General features: G+C 44.7%; 2 protein-coding genes across 2 annotated transcripts in view; one reads left to right on the plus strand and one right to left on the minus strand.

Annotated features, from left to right (window-relative positions):
• LOC110293432 (histone H2A.Z-like) overlaps positions 1 to 5,163 on the plus strand; it is a 15,052-nt gene extending 9,889 nt beyond the window's left edge. The window contains exon 4 of the mRNA XM_021161253.1: positions 5,143 to 5,163. Coding sequence (XP_021016912.1) covers positions 5,143 to 5,163 — 21 coding nt within the window. The remainder of the gene's footprint in view (positions 1 to 5,142) is intronic.
• Positions 5,164 to 7,207: 2,044 nt separating this feature from the next.
• The window catches only part of Eloa (elongin A), a 16,663-nt gene continuing 4,871 nt past the window's right edge, over positions 7,208 to 18,999 (minus strand). Inside the window, exons 2-11 of the mRNA XM_021159254.2 lie at positions 15,941 to 15,997; positions 14,430 to 14,536; positions 11,962 to 13,147; positions 11,426 to 11,540; positions 10,921 to 11,076; positions 10,721 to 10,818; positions 9,708 to 9,888; positions 9,017 to 9,128; positions 8,075 to 8,253; positions 7,208 to 7,591 (exon numbers count right to left, since the gene is read on the minus strand). Coding sequence (XP_021014913.1) covers positions 7,530 to 7,591; positions 8,075 to 8,253; positions 9,017 to 9,128; positions 9,708 to 9,888; positions 10,721 to 10,818; positions 10,921 to 11,076; positions 11,426 to 11,540; positions 11,962 to 13,147; positions 14,430 to 14,536; positions 15,941 to 15,997 — 2,253 coding nt within the window. The 3' untranslated portion in view covers positions 7,208 to 7,529. The remainder of the gene's footprint in view (positions 7,592 to 8,074; positions 8,254 to 9,016; positions 9,129 to 9,707; positions 9,889 to 10,720; positions 10,819 to 10,920; positions 11,077 to 11,425; positions 11,541 to 11,961; positions 13,148 to 14,429; positions 14,537 to 15,940; positions 15,998 to 18,999) is intronic.

Genomic DNA, 18,999 nt, shown 5'->3' on the forward strand with positions numbered 1-18,999 from the left:
ATTTTAATTGCGATGCAGAAATTATAGTAACAAGCATTTAGTTTTGTACAGACATTGTTTCCACTGTGGTGGGTAAGCTCAATTAAGGGCGTATCAAAAAAAAAAAAAAAAAAAAAAGTCAACAAAAAAATTCAACCACAAAAGGTACAAATCAGAGACCAGTTGCAAACTCCTTTTAAGATTTATTTATTTTATGTATATGAGTGCTCTATCTGCATGTATACCTACCTGCATGCTAGAAGAGGGCATCAGATCCCATTACAGATGGTTGTGAGCCATGATGTGGGTTCTGGGAATTGAACTCAGGGCCTCTGGAAGAGCATCCAGTGCTCTTAACCTCTGAGCCATCTTTCCAGTCCCCAGTTGCCAATTTTTCAAAAATTAATGGGAGATATTAATTAGCTATGGCCTACCATTGGATAAACTACTCAAGGGTTAAGTAACTTATTTCAAACTTTACAAAGAGACTCGAACTTCAACAGTCCAACGTGATTAACTCCTGAGGCAGAGAGAGAATGAACCCTGGGAAAAGACTGCAAGATGTGTATGTGGCCCTTCCAGATCCAAGCTTGAGTGGAGTCTGGTTATTTTGCTCTCAGATCATTCTCCTACTGCACTCATTTTGCAAAGGGAAGTTAGTGCTATAGAATGGATTTTCTTAACACCAATCAAAGTAAAAAAATTAATGACTTACATAGGAAAATTTCTGATCTAATCATAAAAGTTAAAATAAAACTATATCAACTGTTGGGAACAGACCCAGAAGAAATCGTAGTACCTTATTATTTCTTATACCAATGCCGAGATCATGTCTTTATGGGTAATCAATGAAGATGGACCAAAAGCTTCTGGCGACTAACTATCTGGGAGAAATTAACAGCAAATGTCCTAAAAGCAAATGTCTTCAGTATATAAATGCAACTAGCTGCTTTCTCCCATGAGTTCTAAAAGGAATGCCAATTCCTGACGCAGCTATATTCTATAGTGATGCAAATAAGTTAGGAATGGTAGGCTTTAAAGCAGACCAAAAAAAAAACAAAAAACAAAGTAATTCAAAGTCCATATACTTCAGCTCAAAAATCAGAGCTATATGCAATTGTTATGGCACTATTAGATTTTTCTGAATCTCTTAATATATTTACTCTCAATATGCAGGGTTGTTTTGCATATAGAAATTGTTTAATTTAACCCTGGTAATTAAGAATTAACTTTGGGGCTGGTGAGATGGCTCAGTGGGTAAGAGCACCCAACTGCTCTTCCAAAGGTCCAGAGTTCAAATCCCAGCAACCACATGGTGGCTCACAACCATCCACAACGAGATCTGGTGCCCTCTTCTGGAGTGTCTGAAGACAGCTACAGTGTACTTACATATAATAAATAAATAAATCTTTAAAAAAAAAAAAAGAATTAACTTTGTTATTTATGCCACCTCAACAGGCAATCAGAAATAGAAAATTACATTACACATCACCCACAGTTGGCCTCATACAGGCTTGCTGGGTCTATTAGCACAAGAAAATTAAGAAACTGACTATTATTTATTTATTTGTTTTCCTATTAAGAAAATTAATAGGAAATGTATTAGAAGTCTCAAAATTTCATGAAAAACATGTTAACAGTAAAGGTTTAAAGAAAGTTTTTTCTTTTTTCTTTTTTTTTTTTGTTGTTTTTTGAGACAGGGTTTCTCTGTGTAGCCCTGGCTGTCCTGGAACTCACTCTGTAGACCAGGCTGGCCTGGAACTCAGAAATCTGCCTACCTCTGCCTCCCGAGTGCTGGGATTAAAGGCGTGCGCCACCACTGCCCGGCTAAGAAAAAGTTTTCTGTATCTTGGCCACAAGCCAAGGATTTTATACTACAATGTCCTACTTGTTCTCTCTATAACCAAACTCCATTACCTGTTGGCGGTAACTCTAAGGGTACCAAAAGATATGACATCTGTCAGATGGATATTTCAATTTGCAGAAATTGGAAGACTAACGTTTGTTCATCAGAGCATTGTTTCATATCTGCGGTTTCAAGGGACAACTGTTTTGAGTTCTGAAAAGGCTGACTCTGTGATTACACATTTACTGGAATTAATGGCTACTCTGGGGATCCCTGTGCAAATGAAGGCTGAGAACACCCCTACCTATGTGTCCATTAAGACGAGGCAACTCTTCACACATTATCGTAAGAAGCACATTAAGGCCATGCCACACAGTCCCACAGGACAACTAGCTGTAGAAAGTTCTAATCACACCTTAAAAGAAATGCTTAGGCCGGGCAGGGTGGCGCACGCCTTTAGTCCCAGCAAAGGCAGGTGGATTTCTGAGTTCGAGGCCATCCTGGTCTACAAAGTGAGTTCCAGGACAGCCAGGGCTACACAGAGAAACCCTGTCTCGGAAAAAAAAAAAAAAAAAAATGCTTAAAAACAAAAGACAAGAATAAAGATTCCCAGGGATAGATTAAATAGTGCTCAGTTAAAAGTTTTCTGAATGTTAATGAGAAAGGTTAGAGAAAACAACCCGTGGAATTCAATCAGCCTATATACTATAAAGATATGTTAACATCAGAATGGAAGCCTGCAAGTGTTTTGTTGGGGATGTGGATTTATTTACATTTCTACAGGAAATGAAAATCTGTAGCTATCATCAAAACTGTTAAAGATTAAGAGCAGAAGTCTCCAGAAAGCCTTGGCCACTGATCCAAAATGTGATTTTATTTAAAATTTCTGTTTCTTATTTCTCGCTACACACAGCACAACTAATGGCTTAAAAACAGAAAGGGGGAAATGTAATGAGAATTCTGGAATATTTGTTTCTTTGTTGTTGTTTTGGTTTTTTTCGAGAGAGGGTTTCTCAGTGTAGCCCTGCCTGTTCTGGAACTCACTCTTTAGACCAGGCTGGCCTCGAACTCAGAAATCCGCCTGCCCCTGCCTCCCAAGTGCTGGGATTAAAGGCGTGGGCCACCATGCCTGGCTGAATTTTTGTTTCTTAAAAAAGCAACAAAAAAACAGAAAAAAATTTTTTAAAGATTTATATATTTCATATATATGAGTACACTCTAGCTGTCTTCAGATAGACCAGAAGAGGGCATCAGATCCCATTATAGATGGTTGTGAGTCCCCAAGTGGTTGCTAGAAATTGAACTCAGGACCTCTGGAAGAGCAGACAGGGCTTTTAACCACTGAGCCATCTCTCCAGCCCCAATGTTTTTGTTTTAATCACAGAAGTAGGAAAGGGGGCTGCTTCATATTGTCCAGTAGCTATGATTTGATTCATGCTCTAGGGAAGAGGGGTCGGGGGTAAATTTGACAGATGCAGATAGTTCTTGCAATTGTGACATTTGGAATCCTGAGAAATTTTCAGAGGGTGTGTGTGTATGTGTTGTTGGTTGGTTGTGAGTTGTTAGTTGGTTGCTGTTGGTTATAATTTAAGTAGTTGTCGTGCAAACAACAAGAAATTAGATATCTTGATGATGAAGATCAAATTTGCTGCAAGGAACTCGTTGCCCCTAGTCAGCAGGAAGTAGTCTAACAATAGCGTCACCCTTTCTGACTCTGCCATTATTTGTGGACCTCTTTCCTTTTCTCTCCATCCTCTTTTTTATCTAGTGTTATGGGGTTGAAAGGGTGGAAGGAAAACAGTGACGGAGGGGGGGGGGGGGGGTGGCTAGAGAGATGGCTCAGTGATTAAGAGCACTGACTGCTCTTTCCAAAGGTCCTGAGTTCAAATCCCAGCAACCACATGTGGCTCACAACCATCCATAATGGGATCTGGCGCTCTCTTCTGAAGTGTCTGAAGACAGCTACAGTCTACTTACATGTAATAAACAAATACTTAAAAAAAAAAAAAAACAGTGACAGGNGGAAGAATGAACCAACATTGTAGCAAAAGACAAGCTACAGTGGCACATGGTTGTAATCGCAGCCTTCAAGAGGTGGAGGCAGGAGAATCACTATAAACTTAAGCCCAATCTGAGCTATATATTATCTCACCCTGCAACAATATGGCTGACTCCCTAGCACATATGTGAGAACCCAGAGTGCATCGGGACTAAAAGTTGTCTGGCATGGACCAGATGCCTAATGGGCAAGATCTAATACAGGTGCAGGCTCAGCAACAAGTAAGAGCCAAAGAACTGACTTACAGACTCCAGGTACAGTAACTCACCAGATACACTGCTCCACAATTAGCTTTGATGTGCCTCTTCTAACACTGCCAACTAGATCCATTAAACAAAGAAAGGAGGGAAGAGGAGTCGAAGACAAGTGCCAAGAATTCCTTTTTAGAAGAGGAGGGCTAACAGAACTGGGTAACTAGGAGATAATTGTTGACCCAGCAGATAAACGCAGGGTTATTCGGCTCAGTCAGGGCCAACATGGCAGGTTCTTACCAAGTTCTTTATGATCTTAGGATGCTAAGGGTGAGTGAGACTTACCTTTCATACCCGTGACTAAGACTAAGCGCCAGAGGGGCTCAAATCTTTGTAGTCTGGGAACCTGAGTTTCCAATCTTTCCTTTCTGCTCCTTGAAGCTATTTCACCATGGCTATACTACCCCACCTCATAGTCACAGTTCCTAACAATGAAGTTACTAACTTAGCCTCAGGCTTTCCAAGAATCACAAGAGACAGTGACACAAAGCAGGCCCTGGACAATTGCTCCTTACCCTGGTTTTTGTTTGTTTGTTTGGTTTTGTTTTGTTGGGTTTTTTTGGTTGTTGTCTCTGGAACTCCTCTCTGGTCCTGCTGTGTTCTAGCTAGAAACCCCAACCATTTAAGGCTAGGCGTTTAAGAAGCAATTAAAGCCAGGCAGTGGTGGTGCACACCTTTAATCCCAGCACTTGGGAGGCAGAGACAGGCAGATTTCTGAGTTCAGGGCTAGCCTGGTCTACAGAGTGAGTTCCAGGACAGCCAGGGAAAAAAACTCAAACAAAACAAAACAAAAATAAAGAAGCAAGTAAAGGCCTGAGTGAATGTGTATTGTCTGATATACTGTCTGACATGACGGAGACAATGTCCAGGATGCCAATGCCAACAGAGTGCTAAAGCCTTCCCAGGGGAGGCTGAAAGATGGCAATCTTCCTTTGGTCCCTGCATGAATGTTGACCATACACAGAAAATGTCCACCTTGTCCCCCTGAAGATGTTTGCTCCCTTAAGACCGCTAAGGAGATCGGCTGAACCCCACCTCCACACTGGGCTGAGCTTACAGGGTGCATTGGCAGCTCCATCAGTGGTTAGTGAAGCAGGCATCTGGTGATTGGTATCTCTTCCCTTACAAAATGAGGAAAGGCTCAGCAGGTAGAATTTTTTTGCTTTTTATTTAGACATGGGATTTTCCTTTTTGTATAACATCTAATTAAAATATTCATCTTGTAGTTACCACAAAAAAGTAACATAGAAAATTGTATTTACATTTTGGGACCAAAATACAAATGCAGAGCAGGGTGGTGCTCACTCCTGCTCCTCCGCCTCCAAAACAGAGAAAGTGAGCCCCTGAGAGCCCTTGGAACGCCAAGGATCGCAAAGGGCTAGTCTGTATGTGTCATCTGTATGTAAAGGGCTAGTCTATCATGTGTGACCTGTATGTAGTGTAGCACAGAAAACATTGCACGATTCTTCACAAATGTGACCAAAAGTTGAACATGACTGTGTCTGCTTTGTGGCCATTGTGCACGGGGTGAGGGACTGTGGAGACAGCTGCTCACTGGGCCCTCGCTGTTCTCAGCAGTCCTATCCCTGACACAGACACTCTTGAAGGGCTAGAAAATCTGGCTCTAAGTAAACTGGGTGCCTTAGAAATCTTTGTGTGCCAAACTGGATACTGACATTGGGACGGGCAAATGCATGTCCTTTTTCCCCCTAGGCCTACAAATTCCTAAAGGGAATTAAATCATACACAATCGAACCTGCAATAGGAAAAACGGCAAAGGGAAGTCTTGAAACACAGCTAAGGCATAAATCTGAGGTGGTCAACACCTAGAGAGGAGGCTGTTCTAAACAGCAGGGGCCTGGCTCCTAGTACAAATGTCCCTTTAACGTCAGCTAAGAGACCTGATGTTAGAGTCTGAGGTCAGGCTGAGAGGTGGTATGGTGAAACAAGCAACCAAGAGAAACAATGTTTTACTAAGCAATGCCTGTGTCCCATGGCAACAGGGACCCAGCATAGCAATGCACAGTAAGGTGGGGCTAGCTTTATCTGTGCAGGTTTCCTGGACTGCCTTGGGAGTCTTCACTAGCCTGAGGTCTTGAGGGTGTTAAAGCAGGAGATGGGCGCAGTGCTAATGCCGTCTGTCCCCTCAAGTTCATAGTGTCTTTCACCTGGCTCATAGCCAATTGGGTCCTCTTCCATGTTTTCTGACAGGAAGGAAGAAGCTGGCACTATCCTCCTAGCTCTGACCTTGCCCTTATGCCACCTAGAACAGGGAGTCTTCCTCCTCAACTGGTTGGCTGGGACCAGGGTGACCATCCACCCTTCCCAAGGCCAACACTCAGAAGGCGGAGGCTGCACAGAATTCTCTGCTGGCCACAGCACAATACTGTTCCTCTGGGCACATCAGCACCTTTCCTTTCAAACAAAAGCAAGTTCCACAGCACTACACTGCTTTAAATCATTCACTCCTGGTAGGAATTCATAGAGAACAAGAGAATAAAGTGCTGGCATTTCAACCCCCCCAAATCACACTCAGAGCTACAAAAGCCCTGCTATGTCTGTTTCCCCACAGTGCAGGGAAAGGCAAAATAAGGGTAGGTGTGTATGTAAAATACTGAACCAGAAACTAGGATTATAAAACTGCTGAGGTCCTACATATTCCTATCTTCAGGGTCTGTCCTCCAGCAAGCCTGGAAACAGGGGAGAGGAGTTTGATTAGAAGATGATGCACAAAGGACTATAGACTTTGCAAACAGCCTTCTTTAACAAACACTACTGAAGAAAGAAAAGCGCCCATCAAGGAACTCTGAGGGTTTAACAGGGAGGCTCCCTGGAGGACAGGCATTCTGGCACTCTCACTCCTGGCCCTGTATATGGGCTTGGAGCAACACACTGGCTCTGAAGGTGCCCTTTTGACCAGTGTCTACTCAGAAGAGCTGACCCAGGACAAGAATGGCTTTTGCTAGGCTCATCTAACTTTAATAAAGGACCTGGAAAGTAAAAGGCTAAATATAGAGGACAAAAAGAAAAAAAGAAAAACAAAAAAAGGAAAAAAGAAAAAACCCCTGGGGGTATTATAAATACATCTGGGGGCAATATTTATTATTAAAACTATGTCTTATAGTTTACAAAGATGCTAATTAGCAACAAAAGTATAACTGATCTTAAAGTCCTCAGTAGGACTGAGGCTCATACTGTCTTCAGAAATCTGAAGTGTGCTACAAGCAGGGTGCAGGGCTGAGGCACACAGCGGGACACATGGAAGTGTACAGGAGTCAAGAGGCCAAAAGTTCCACAAAGCAAAAGATATGGGTCTTCTGTGGATATCCTCTTCTCCTGTCCCCACCGTCCCTGTATTCCTGCTTCCAGACTCAACCTCCAAGGCAAGTCCTGTTTATCGCCGGGAGAATCTGTTCTTGAATGCTTTAATGGTTTTGGCCATCATCGGAGCAATTTCTGTGAAGACAAAGGAGTCAGTGGCCTCAGACTGATGTAGCACAGACATACACCACGCAAAGCCAGACTGAGTTTGTTTTCCCTGGCTGTGTACTTTACTCTACACACAAATGAAGTGACTAGCAGGAACTGTCTGAAAAACTGTCAGAGAGACCCCATGAAATGGGGCAGACTCTGGCAGACCCTGTAGGTGCGGAACCACCAGCACCTCTGACACCACAGCTTTCCAAGACTGGCTGCTATGCTCATGGGCGGCTTGGGAGGCAAATCAGAAGTCTTTGCTGACTCTTGAGGCCACAATGCCGACAATTTAACTTTCCAACTCACACATTCAACAGTACCCGGACCCTGCAGCTTCCCAGAGCAGCAACAGGTCTCACCATGAGCTAACACCCGAGGAGGGCCAGCCTGTCCTTGGCTCAGTTAACATCTGTGTCAGGATCCCCACTGGCCCACAGCCCTGCTCCCACCGAAGTTGCTTACTCTTCACAGCTGGTTTCCTGGGATCATAGGAAACAGAACTGCTGGCCACAGGAGCTAAGTGGGCACTGCTAGTACTGGGCCCATCATAGGCCAGCTCCTCAGGACTGGAGTGGAAGTTGCTGCTGCTGTTGCTGGCAGGAACATGGCTGCTTCCTGTTGTATATGGTGCTGGCTTTATCCTGCAATACAGACAAAGCTGACAATTAGCTGGGAGCACACAACCTCAACAGAGCTGTTGCTGGGTGACTCCACTGGGGCTCTGTGCAGTGGGCCTGGTACACTGAGTGCTGGTGAACATTCAGATACAGCTGTTAGCCCTTTATTGAAGAGTGACAGTCACACTAAGCTTTTCCTGTTAAAATGTCAGTCTATAGTTTGGAAATGCTCATGTGCCCTAAAAAATCTAGTCACCCTGGAAATTTGTTTTCTTTTAAATGTATGCAGATGTGGATACCAGAGCATCTGTTCATGTGGAGGCCAAGTCAGCCTTGGCTGTTATTTCTCAGGAGCTACCTGGCTATGACACGGAGTCTTACTGAGACCCAGCGCTCACAGCACAGGCTAGGCTGGCCGGGGACTCGCTCCCCAGCACTAGGATCACAAGTGCACACCAACCATCTGCCTGGTAACACCGGTATGAGAATCAACCTAGGCCCTTAAGCATTTTATTGCCATAGCTATATCTTCAAATATAGAAACAGTTTTGGGGTTTAAGTGAGAAAAATGAATGTAGAAGGGGCCCGTTTTTGAGTCAGGTCCTGGTCTCTGCCTAGGAGAACACATGCAGGTATCAGAAATGATCACCTAAGCAAAGGCCGAGAGGAAGGTGCAGCTCTGGTAGCCACTCAAGAACACTCTCCACCGAGTGACTCCACCACAAATGAGTCACTTCCTGCCCCCCAGCTCTCCTTCAGGGGAATGCTCTTGCAGCAGAGATCTTACCTGACTTTCTCAGGAACAGCTGCTCCCCCAGTTCCAAACTTCTCCTGCCTCCTTCGGACATCTCTTGGTGGCTTGGCCACAGAGTTGACAAAAGCCATCTTTGCTTGTCTTCCTGAGTAGAAATACAAACATCAATATTTACCTTCATACTCAAAGGAACTGCTGCCAATGTGAGTCTAGAGCAGTGGTTCTCAACTTTCCTAATGTTGTGACCTTTGAATACAGTTCCTCAGGCTGGAGAGATGGCTCAGTGGTTAAGAGCACTGACTGCTCTTCCAGAGGTTCTGAGTTCAAGTCCCAGCAACCACATGGTGGCTCACAACAACCATCTGTAACGGAACCCAAAGCCCTCTTCTGGTGTGTCTGAACACAGCAACAATGTACTCATACACAAAAATAAATAAATAAATCTTAAAAAAATACAGTTCCTCATGTGTAGTGGTCCCCAACTATAAAAGTGTTTTACTGTTATTTCCTGACTGTAATTTTGCTACTGTTATGAATGGTAATGTAAATTTATGTGTGTTTTCCAATGGTTCTAGGCAACCCCTGTGAAAGACTTTTTGAACCCCCCAGAAGGAGAGTCACAACGCATGGACCACTGGTATAGAACTTTCTAAGGTTTGCGGGGCCCTGTGGACCCGCACTCTGGGAGCAGCCTGGGACAGAAGGCTCAGCCACCCTTCCTTACCTTTTGGCTTATTGGCATGAGCAGAGCGGATGTTGTTTGTGAGCAGGCGCAGCCGCTGCTCTCTGGCGTCCTGAAGCCTCAGGTACATCTCCCTCCAGGACTCATACTCTTCCGGTCTTTCGTCCTTAAAGTCTCGGTGACAGTGAACTTTCCACAACTGATCTGTTTCTTCAATTAATACCTGAAACCAGGACCAAGCCATGACATGTATACACGCTCTCCTTCCTATCTCCCCTTTACCTACACAGGACCCAATGCCTAATAGTATGGGGGAGGCAGGGTGACTTAGTAGCAGTACCTCAATACTAGGAAGAAGACAAATCACTAAATTTAAAAAAAAAAAAAATGCCAGGCAGTAGTGACGCACGCCTTTACCTTTTAATCCCAGCACTTAGGAGGCAGAGGCAGGCAGATTTCTGAGTTCGAGGCCAGCCTGGTCTACAGAGTGAGTTCCCGGACAGCCAGGGCTACTCAGAGAAACCCTGTCTCGAAAAAAAAAAGGGGNGGGGGGCTGGTGAGATGGCTCAGAGGATAAGAGCACTGACTGTTCTTCCAGAGATCCTGAATTCAATTCCCAGCAATCACATGGTGGCTCACAACCACCGGTAATGAGATCTGACGCCCTCTTCTGGTGTGTCTGAAGTCAGCTACAGTGTACTTATGTATAGTAATAAAAAAAAAAAAAAAGATAGCAGGTAGCAGGGCAGAAGTTGCTCACACCTTTATTCCCAGTACCCAAGAGGCAGAGGAGGGTCGGTTTCTGCCTTTGAGGCTAGCCTGGTCTACACAGAGAGTTCCAGGAGAGCCAGACCCACCACCCCAAACAATCAAAACAAAGAAGGATCCCAGGAACAGGCACAAAAAATGCTTGTTTAAAGGCCCAGACACGCAAACAAACATGCCCAGAGCTGTGATTGCCCTCTGACTGCCCCTTCGCCACAGCAGATCTAGAGACAAAGCCAGCGTTGGAAGCAGAGCCCGGAAGGGGCACTGCTCCCACTTAGGACACTCACATGATTGCACTCCTCTATCCGGTAGAGCTGATCCGGTGTGCACCTCTCCAAGACAGGTTCAAGAACAGAATAGGGGACTCCTCCTACTTCAAAGATAGCTGCAGAGAAACCAGAGGTGGGCAGGTGAGTGCTGAATGGCAGCCAAGCTCCCAGTGACAAAGTCCCAGTGTAGCAAAGTGCTTGCGAGGTTGGTAACTCACAGTCAATATTATTCTTAAGCACCCGGATACACTGCTGGTGCAATGTCATCATTTTGGGGAGATAGGCACACTTGGAACCAGAATACACCTGCATCTTAGAATTCATTCTGCGTCCTGTGAACCCAGCTTCTTCTTCTTCCTGGGGTGAAGAGAAAGCTGTAGAAAGAAGAAAATCAAGTCACAAAAGGTCTACACTACATGGTGAAGAGCTCCCATATGGCAGCTCACCACTTTCTGTAACTCTAGTCCCAAGGGCCCCAACATTGACTCCTCCAGCCTCCTTGGGTACCACACACACTTGGTGAACAGACACAGATGCCAGCAAAACACTAATACAGGCAAAATAAAAATAGAATCTTTAATGCTAGCACTTGGGAGGCAGAGACAGGTGAATCTGAGTTTAAAGCCAGCCTGGCTTACAAAATGAGTTTCAGGCCAGCCAAGGCTACGTAATGAGACCCTGTTTCAAAAAACTAAAAATCAATAAAGAGATGTCCAAAATTACCTTTTCGCTTTGGCTGAAAGGAGGGAATCAACTCAAGGGAAGGAAGGGGCCGGTAGTTGGCATGAATGGCAGGTAAGGGGATGTCTGGCAATGCTGGCAGCACATCAGTAGGGACCTGCAAGAGACACAGTGCAGAGCCCACCCTGTAATCAGCTTTCTCCCCTGCAGTAGTTAACCAAGTCACCATTTACATAAAGAAATAAATGTCAGTAGGGCAAAAAATGTCTTGGAAAATTTTGAGGTGCTAAGAAGTAAATGTAGGGTCTCACACACTCTCAGTGAGCACCATACTGTACTATACTGTACACGCCCTTCCTCCCTCACACACTCTTAGCGAGCACTGTATTCTACTGTACTGTATTATACTGTACTATACTATACATGCGCTTCCTCCCGAGCCCAGAACAATTCTTCTCCTGTGCACTATCCACTCTAAGTGCTAGCAAGGTCGAGAATATTAATAATAACAATCAGAATTCAACCGGTCATACAACAGCAGGACAAGCAGCCTGGCAGGCAGGAAGCAGAGCAGTTACCTTTCGAGGCCTGGTGGGTTCGGCTCCAGCTGGTTGCAACTTCTCTGACTTGTTTTCGTTGACTTTGGGTAATTTCTGAGCTGAGTTCAAGTTTTTACTAGTGCTTTTAGAGTCCTTTTTTTTAAGTCCTTTTTCTCCAAGTGCTGTACTGGAGGTTTTCACAACCTTCCTCTTTTTCTTCCGGGGCTGGTCGTAGCTGAGGTAGGACTCGAAGGACATGGTGGGCCGCTCAAACTCATCATCCACACCTGTCTCCTCCGCTTGTGGGTGGAGCAGGCCTGCTGACTTTCCATCTCTGTTAGTTTTGACTTTCCCCTCCGGAGCCTTCAGGTGGTTGGGAACTTTCTCCTTGGCTTTGGGCAATGGGTCTCCTGTCCCTCGTCCTGAGTCCACACCATCTACACTCTGCTTGCTTCTGTCAGACTTGGCTTTCTCGGAGTCCTTGTGTTTGGGCTTTTTTAAGTGGTTGTCTGAAGCAACATCTAAGGCAGGTGAAAACTTCTTCTTGAGACTGCTGCCTTCTCTGTCCTTGTCCTTCTTGACAACACTAGAGGGCAGCTTCTCCTTGGCACTGTCCCCTGACAGTAGTCTTCGGCTCTCCTCTTTGGAAGAGGCTTTGTGTGACTTCTCTCTGCTCACAGCAGAGATCTTCTCCTCCCCTCTGGCATCCACAGGGTGCTTCTCCTTGTGTGAAGATCTGTGCTGCTTGTGTTGGCTAACAGCCCCTTTTCCTTGGTGTTCACTCAGGTGACTCACCCCTAGTCTGTCCTGAAAGGTGTTACTGTGGACTTTTCCTGGCTTCTGGTGTGAGATGATGGGCTCCACCTGGTCCTCCTCTGGGGACCTGGAGAGGTCTGTATACATTTGATGAGGACTTGAAGGTGGAGGGGATTGAACATGGCCATAGTCAGATGACTCGGGGTCTGAAGAATATGGTGGTGACACTTTGTGACACCTCTTCCTTTCATCTCTCTTCTCGTGACTGTGAGCCACTTTGTGAGGCCTTTCAGGCTCAGAAAGTTTTTTGTGTTTTTTCTGTCTGTGCTCAGGGCTGAAGGACCGGCTGCCAGAGGGTTTCCAGCTTTCCTGGTAGTTCCCCTCCAACTCCTCCTCCCTCTGAAGAGCATCTCTGGGACGCTTACGGGAATTGTTCTTCTCAAAATCCTGATCCTCGGCCTCACTATTTCTAAAATAAAAGCAGAAGCAGAAGTAGACCTCAGCATAAAAGTCTTAGACAAAGTCACAGACCTCGGCCTCAGCCATGGAGGGCACAGTTGGTCAGGATAATCACAAATCTGCTACAAAGCAAATTCAAGGCCAATGGGCTACAGAAGACCAGGTCTCACCACACAACAAAACAAACAACAAAGACCAGGCCACACTGGCTCACATCTAAAACCCCAGGACCAAGAAGGCTAAGATAGGATTGTTGGGGAATCAGATGTTCAAGGTCATAATAGCATGTCCAAGGCTAAAAGAAGATATTAAGGCCAGCCTGATGGCTCAACAGATAATTATTGCCATGCAAGCCTGAAGACCTGAGTCCAATCCCATGGTGGCAGAAAAAAACTGACTCTCCCAACCTATCCTCTGATCTCTGAGGACGAGCCCAGCCGCCTCCACCCTCAGGATGCTTAGCATGTGAGAGAGCCTGTGCTCAGGCCGCAGCATCAAGCCCAGCCGCCTCCACCCTCAGGATGCTTAGCATGTGAGAGAGCCTGTGCTCAGGCCGCAGCATCAAGCCCCCAACAGAGCAAACCACACCTAATAAGTGCTAATGTTCAACATTAAAAAGAATTGTACCCTGGCATGTCAGCCCCATTTCTTTAATTCCAGCACTCACAGGCATAGGCAGACAGATCTCTGAGTTCAAGGCCAGCCTGGTCTTGAGTTCTACCAGGGCTATAGTGAGAGACCCTGTCTCAAAAACCAAAACCAACCAACCAAAAAAAANTTTAAGAAAAAAATATTTGCTTGCATTTTTATGTACTTATTGCCCCCCCCCCCCCGAGATGCCTGCATCGTGCACCTGAGGAGGCCAGAGGACAACCTCGGGGCCAGAGCTCTCCCTTCCCCCACAGGTTGCATGAAAAATCTTATTCTTTTTGGTTTGGTTTTTGCTTTTTGTTTTGTGTGTGTGGTATGGTTTGTTTGTTTGTTTGTTTTTGCTTTTAAGGCATTTATTGTCGAAAGGCAGGGAGAAGGAGAAGAGTAGAGAAGCAGAGGCCGGCCATGGCCACATGGAGAGAGTGGGGAAGGGAATGGGGAGAGAACAGGCAAGTGGGAAGCAAGAGTAAGAGAGACAAGAGAGTAAGAACAAGAGGGTAAGAGAGCAAGAAAAATTTATTCTTAATACTTTACCATATATTCTACAATAACTTACAATAACCCTGGGTTGTTTTTGTAATTGAGGTCACATAGTTAATTTGACATGTGAAGCAGAACAAGCAGAGAAGAAATGTTCTTACCGCTCTACTGGAACCAGCTTCTTCCACTGGGCCACCAAGTCTCTGGCAAAGTTTCCTACTTGCTCATGTTTCCGAAAGCTGTTCACTGTTTTCCCTACCCCAGTCTCCTACAAACGTAACACAGGAATTGACTGAATGAGGATTCTGAAACCAAGGGCATGGTTTTCTATAAAAGTAAAGCCTCCTGTTGGAGAAAAGCAACAAACGTCTCTCCTAAAATGCCTAAGCCTTAGACTAAGTTATTCTGTGGCCTAGGCCCAGATGCCTGACACAAAGTAACAAAGCCCACAGGGTTAGGGAAGGTCATTCAAGACAGCCCAGAGGCACAGAATGAAACAGAAGGGGTTTGATCCAGCGAGCTCTCAGAGACAGTGAAAGTGCTCATCACAACCCTTAAGGAAGGAATCAGCCGAAAGCCATGGAAATTGGGTTCCTTCCCTTCCTTCTTTCTTTTGAAAAGACAGGGCTCAGTATGTACACCAGGTTAGCCTTGAACTCTGAATCACCTACAAAGGCGCACACAGCCAACCAGCCTAAAAGTTTTCTAGAATTAGAATCTATGAGTAGTAGAACCCAAAGCCAATATTCTTTTCATGCATTAATTTTTAAAAAATATTTATGTTTCTGTGTGTGTGTGTGTGTGTGTGTGTGTGTGTAAGTGTACCCCATGTATGAGCAGCTGCCCTCAGAGGCCAACTGGAGTTAACACAAGGAAGTAGCGAGCTACCTGATATGAATGCTGACAACTGGCCTGGGATCCTCTGGAAGATCAGTAAGCACTCAAGCCCTCACCTATCGCTCATGCACCTCGTGTATTTAAATTTCAGGTTGAGGGACAGAGTGATGGCTCTGCAGTTAAGAGAAATTACTGCTCTTGCGGAGGACAGAAATTCAATTCAAGCACCCACATCAGGTAGCTCCTAATTGCCTACAACTCCAATCTGAGAGAATCTGAGGGCCTGGGTTCTCTTTGGGCATGTAAACACTCATAAAGTCACACTGGCCTGCCCATACATGTAAGTAAAAGAATAAATCTTTAAATTTTGAACCAAAATTTTTGAACCAACATTCAAGTACCAGGAAATAGTCATGCAGCTTAGCTGAGCACACTTGTCTATCACGCACACCACCCGGAGCTGCTTCCAGCATGCTGGCCCACCTTGTCACATGACAAAGTACACCATCTTAAAGTATGGTGATTTCTAGAACGTTCTTCATACTTACCTCCTCATAGTACCTCATACTTCCCACAGCCTAACTCTAGAATGTGAAGAGAGAGACTCTGCTCCTTCCAATCCCCTAAGCCTGCCAATCACACGCCTAGCTACTCTGTCTATGCATTAGCCCATTCTGGACATTTCATATGAACAGAATCACAAAGCATGCAGTGTTTTGTATCTGGCTTCTTTCATTTGTAAAGCCTGACTTCTGTAAGTGTTCCTTTACACATGCTATAGTGGGAAACATCTGCAATACAGTCACATAATAGTTACAATTAAAAAAATTCTTACCACAAGAATGTCTACTGTGATAGGTAAGACGGAAAGTTTCTTCAAATATTTCAATACCTGCAGAAAGAATAAAACAAATATTAATTTCTACTGTCATATGGATCTTCTCTGAGGCAGATGATACTATCTGATGGTGAGATATTTGCTTGGAGCTACGTCCTTCATAGTAACAACTATGGATGCTATTTGCATCTTAAAGTGTGAAGAAAGGCTCAGAGATGCTTTGTTACTAGTCCAAGACACAAATAGTACAAGATTTACTTTAGTCTATATGGTTTTCCAGTCTCTGGTTTCTTTTGTGAGGTTTTTAAAACTGTGGGTGCTGTATACACGTATGTCTGTGGAGGGCAGGACAACAATCATCATGCTAGGCCGCAGTGCATGCTGTTAATCCCAGCACTGTTTAGGTGAGGGGAGGTGGACAGCCTAGTCTAAACAGGGACCCAGTCTCAAAAAACCAACAATCACTGCCACCTCCCTTGATGCTAGCTCTATCACTGGCCTGAAGCTCATCAATTAGGCTAAGTTCACTGATCAATGAGTTCCGGGGCTCCTACTGTCTCTGCCTCTCCAACACAGAATTACAAAAGTGTGACACCATGCACAGCATTTCTATATAGGTACAGGAGACTAAACTCAGGGCATAAAGCTTCTGAAGCAAGCATGTTACCAAATGTTACCAAATGTATTATGTCTCCTAAGCCCTCTCTTATGGCTTTTAGGGTTTTTTGTTTATAATACTAGAGATTGAACCTATTGATTAACTATGCTGACAAGTGCTCTATCGCCAAGCTATAAACCAACCCTCTTTTTTTCCCCCTAAGTTCTGGCATGCTGAAGTGACATCATTTTTTAAATTTTATTTTATCTATATAAGTACACTGTAGCTGTCTTCAGACACCCTGGAAGAAGGCATCAGATCCCATTACAGATGGTTGGGAGCCACCACTCAGTTGCTGGAATTTGAACTCAGGACCTCTGGAAGAGCAGTCAGTGCTCCTAATCACTGAGTCATCTCTCCAGCCCCTAACCTAGCCTTCTTTTCACATTTAGAGATCAGGCTTGGCCTTGACTTCTGAACTTCCTGCCTTAGCCTCTGGAATAGCAGGGTTACATACAGGACCAAGCCTGGCTAGATTATGTGTTTTTTACTACTTTCTTCACCAAGGGGAAAGAAGAGACAGAGAAGTGAATTAAAAGTCACTAAATGGGCCGGGCGTGGTGGCGCACGCCTTTAATCCCAGCACTCCAGAGGCAGAGGCAGGCGAATTTCTGAGTTCGAGGCCAGCCTGGTCTACAAAGTGAGTGCCAGGACAGCCAGGGCTACACAGAGAAACCCTGTCTCGAAAAANNNNCACTAAATGGGACTGGGGAAATGGCTCACTGGCTGCTCTTCCAGAGGACCTGCGTTTGATTCCCAACACTCACATGGAGGCTCAAATCATCTCTAATCCTAGTTCCGATGCTCTCTTCTAGCCTCCAAGGGCACCATGCACACAAGAAGTGCACAGACATTCATGCAAGCAAAACATCCATACACAAACTAAATAAATAATAACTTAAAAACCCTCACTAACTGGCCTGGTATGGTGATTAATGTCTATAATCCCAGCATTTAGGAAACTGAGGTAGACGGATCACCTAGAGTTCAAAGGTCATATGGGTTTCAGAGAGGGGAGGTAGACAGATCACCCAGAGTTCAAAGGTCATATGGGTTTCAGAGAGGGAGAGAGATTCTGCCCCTCCCCACAAAAACAAAACAAAATCAAACACAGCCATCGCAACTATCACTTTGCAGAGGACTGTGAAAGGCAGCAGGTTTAGGGAAATCATCTACAGACTTGTATATCTAAAGCAGAACAAGGAAGAAGAGAGGACCTACAGACCTCCTTACGGGATACAGTGTTTAACACAAATTCAACACAAATGGGAACCCAAGACCAATCTGAGTTGCTAGAGTCAGAGCTTTGCTGGTAATAATGATCAAACGTGTCTGGGTAGATCAGAAAGATTTGGGTTTGCCCATTTCCTTTCTGAAGACTAAAACTAGGTCAAAACTGGTAGAGCAAAGCTCAAGATAGAGTGAGAGACAGGTCGTCTCAGCCTCTTGGCTGATCATGTGCAAGTCAGTAACCTCCCTGAACCTTCATTACTTCATCTGCAAATCAAAACTAGTCTCCATTTGCTGCAAGCTGTGAGGATTCATCGGGACAAACCATGTGCAGTGCTTAGTCATGGTGTCTGCAACACCATAAAGGTTAAACATGTGCCTCCCTAATCATTTCATTCATCAGCCAACAGCTCTTTCCATGTCCTACCCTGGACCTGGACCAGATACTGGTCAGACAATTCCTACTTACTTTATTTCCAATGGATGTCAGGATTGCTAAGCCTTTTTCTACGAATGGCTAAGTGCATGTGAACACTTTCCATACAGGGAGTGTGGTCAGGTACTGAGCCAGCTGTGGTTTGTATATCTAAAGGGTATATATATACCCTTGCAAGGGTATATATATACCCTTGCAACCAACCCTAGCACTCCAAGTCTGATGCTAGCCTGAGCTACATACTGAGTACCAGGCTATGGTACATGGTAAACCCTCACTCAAAAGCAAAAACAGGGGGCTGGAGAGATGGCTCAGAGGTTTAAGAGCACTGGCTGCTCTTCCAGACAACCTGAGTTCAATTCCCAGCAACCACATGGTGGTTCTCAACCATCTGTAATGGGACCTGATACCCTCTTCTGGTATGTCTGAAGACAGTGACAATGAACTCATAAATAAATCTTTAAAAAAAAAGAAGAAAAAAGAAAAAAAGAAAAAGAACACTTGTTGCTCTTCCAGAGAATCCAAGTTCAGTTCCCAGCACCATCTGGCACGTCACAGCTGTTATGCCAGCTTTAAAGCACCTGATGTCCTCTGCTGGCTTCTGGGGGCACCCACATACACGTGTATAAATCAACAGGAGATTGAACCTATTTGGTTATATGCATATAGAACACGTATATGCACAACTATTTCAATTTTTTGTTTTTGTTTTTTGAGACAGGGTTTCTCTGT

This window comes from Mus caroli, chromosome 4 (genome assembly GCF_900094665.2).
Source record: "Mus caroli chromosome 4, CAROLI_EIJ_v1.1, whole genome shotgun sequence".
In the NCBI taxonomy this organism is placed as follows: Eukaryota; Metazoa; Chordata; class Mammalia; order Rodentia; family Muridae; genus Mus; species Mus caroli.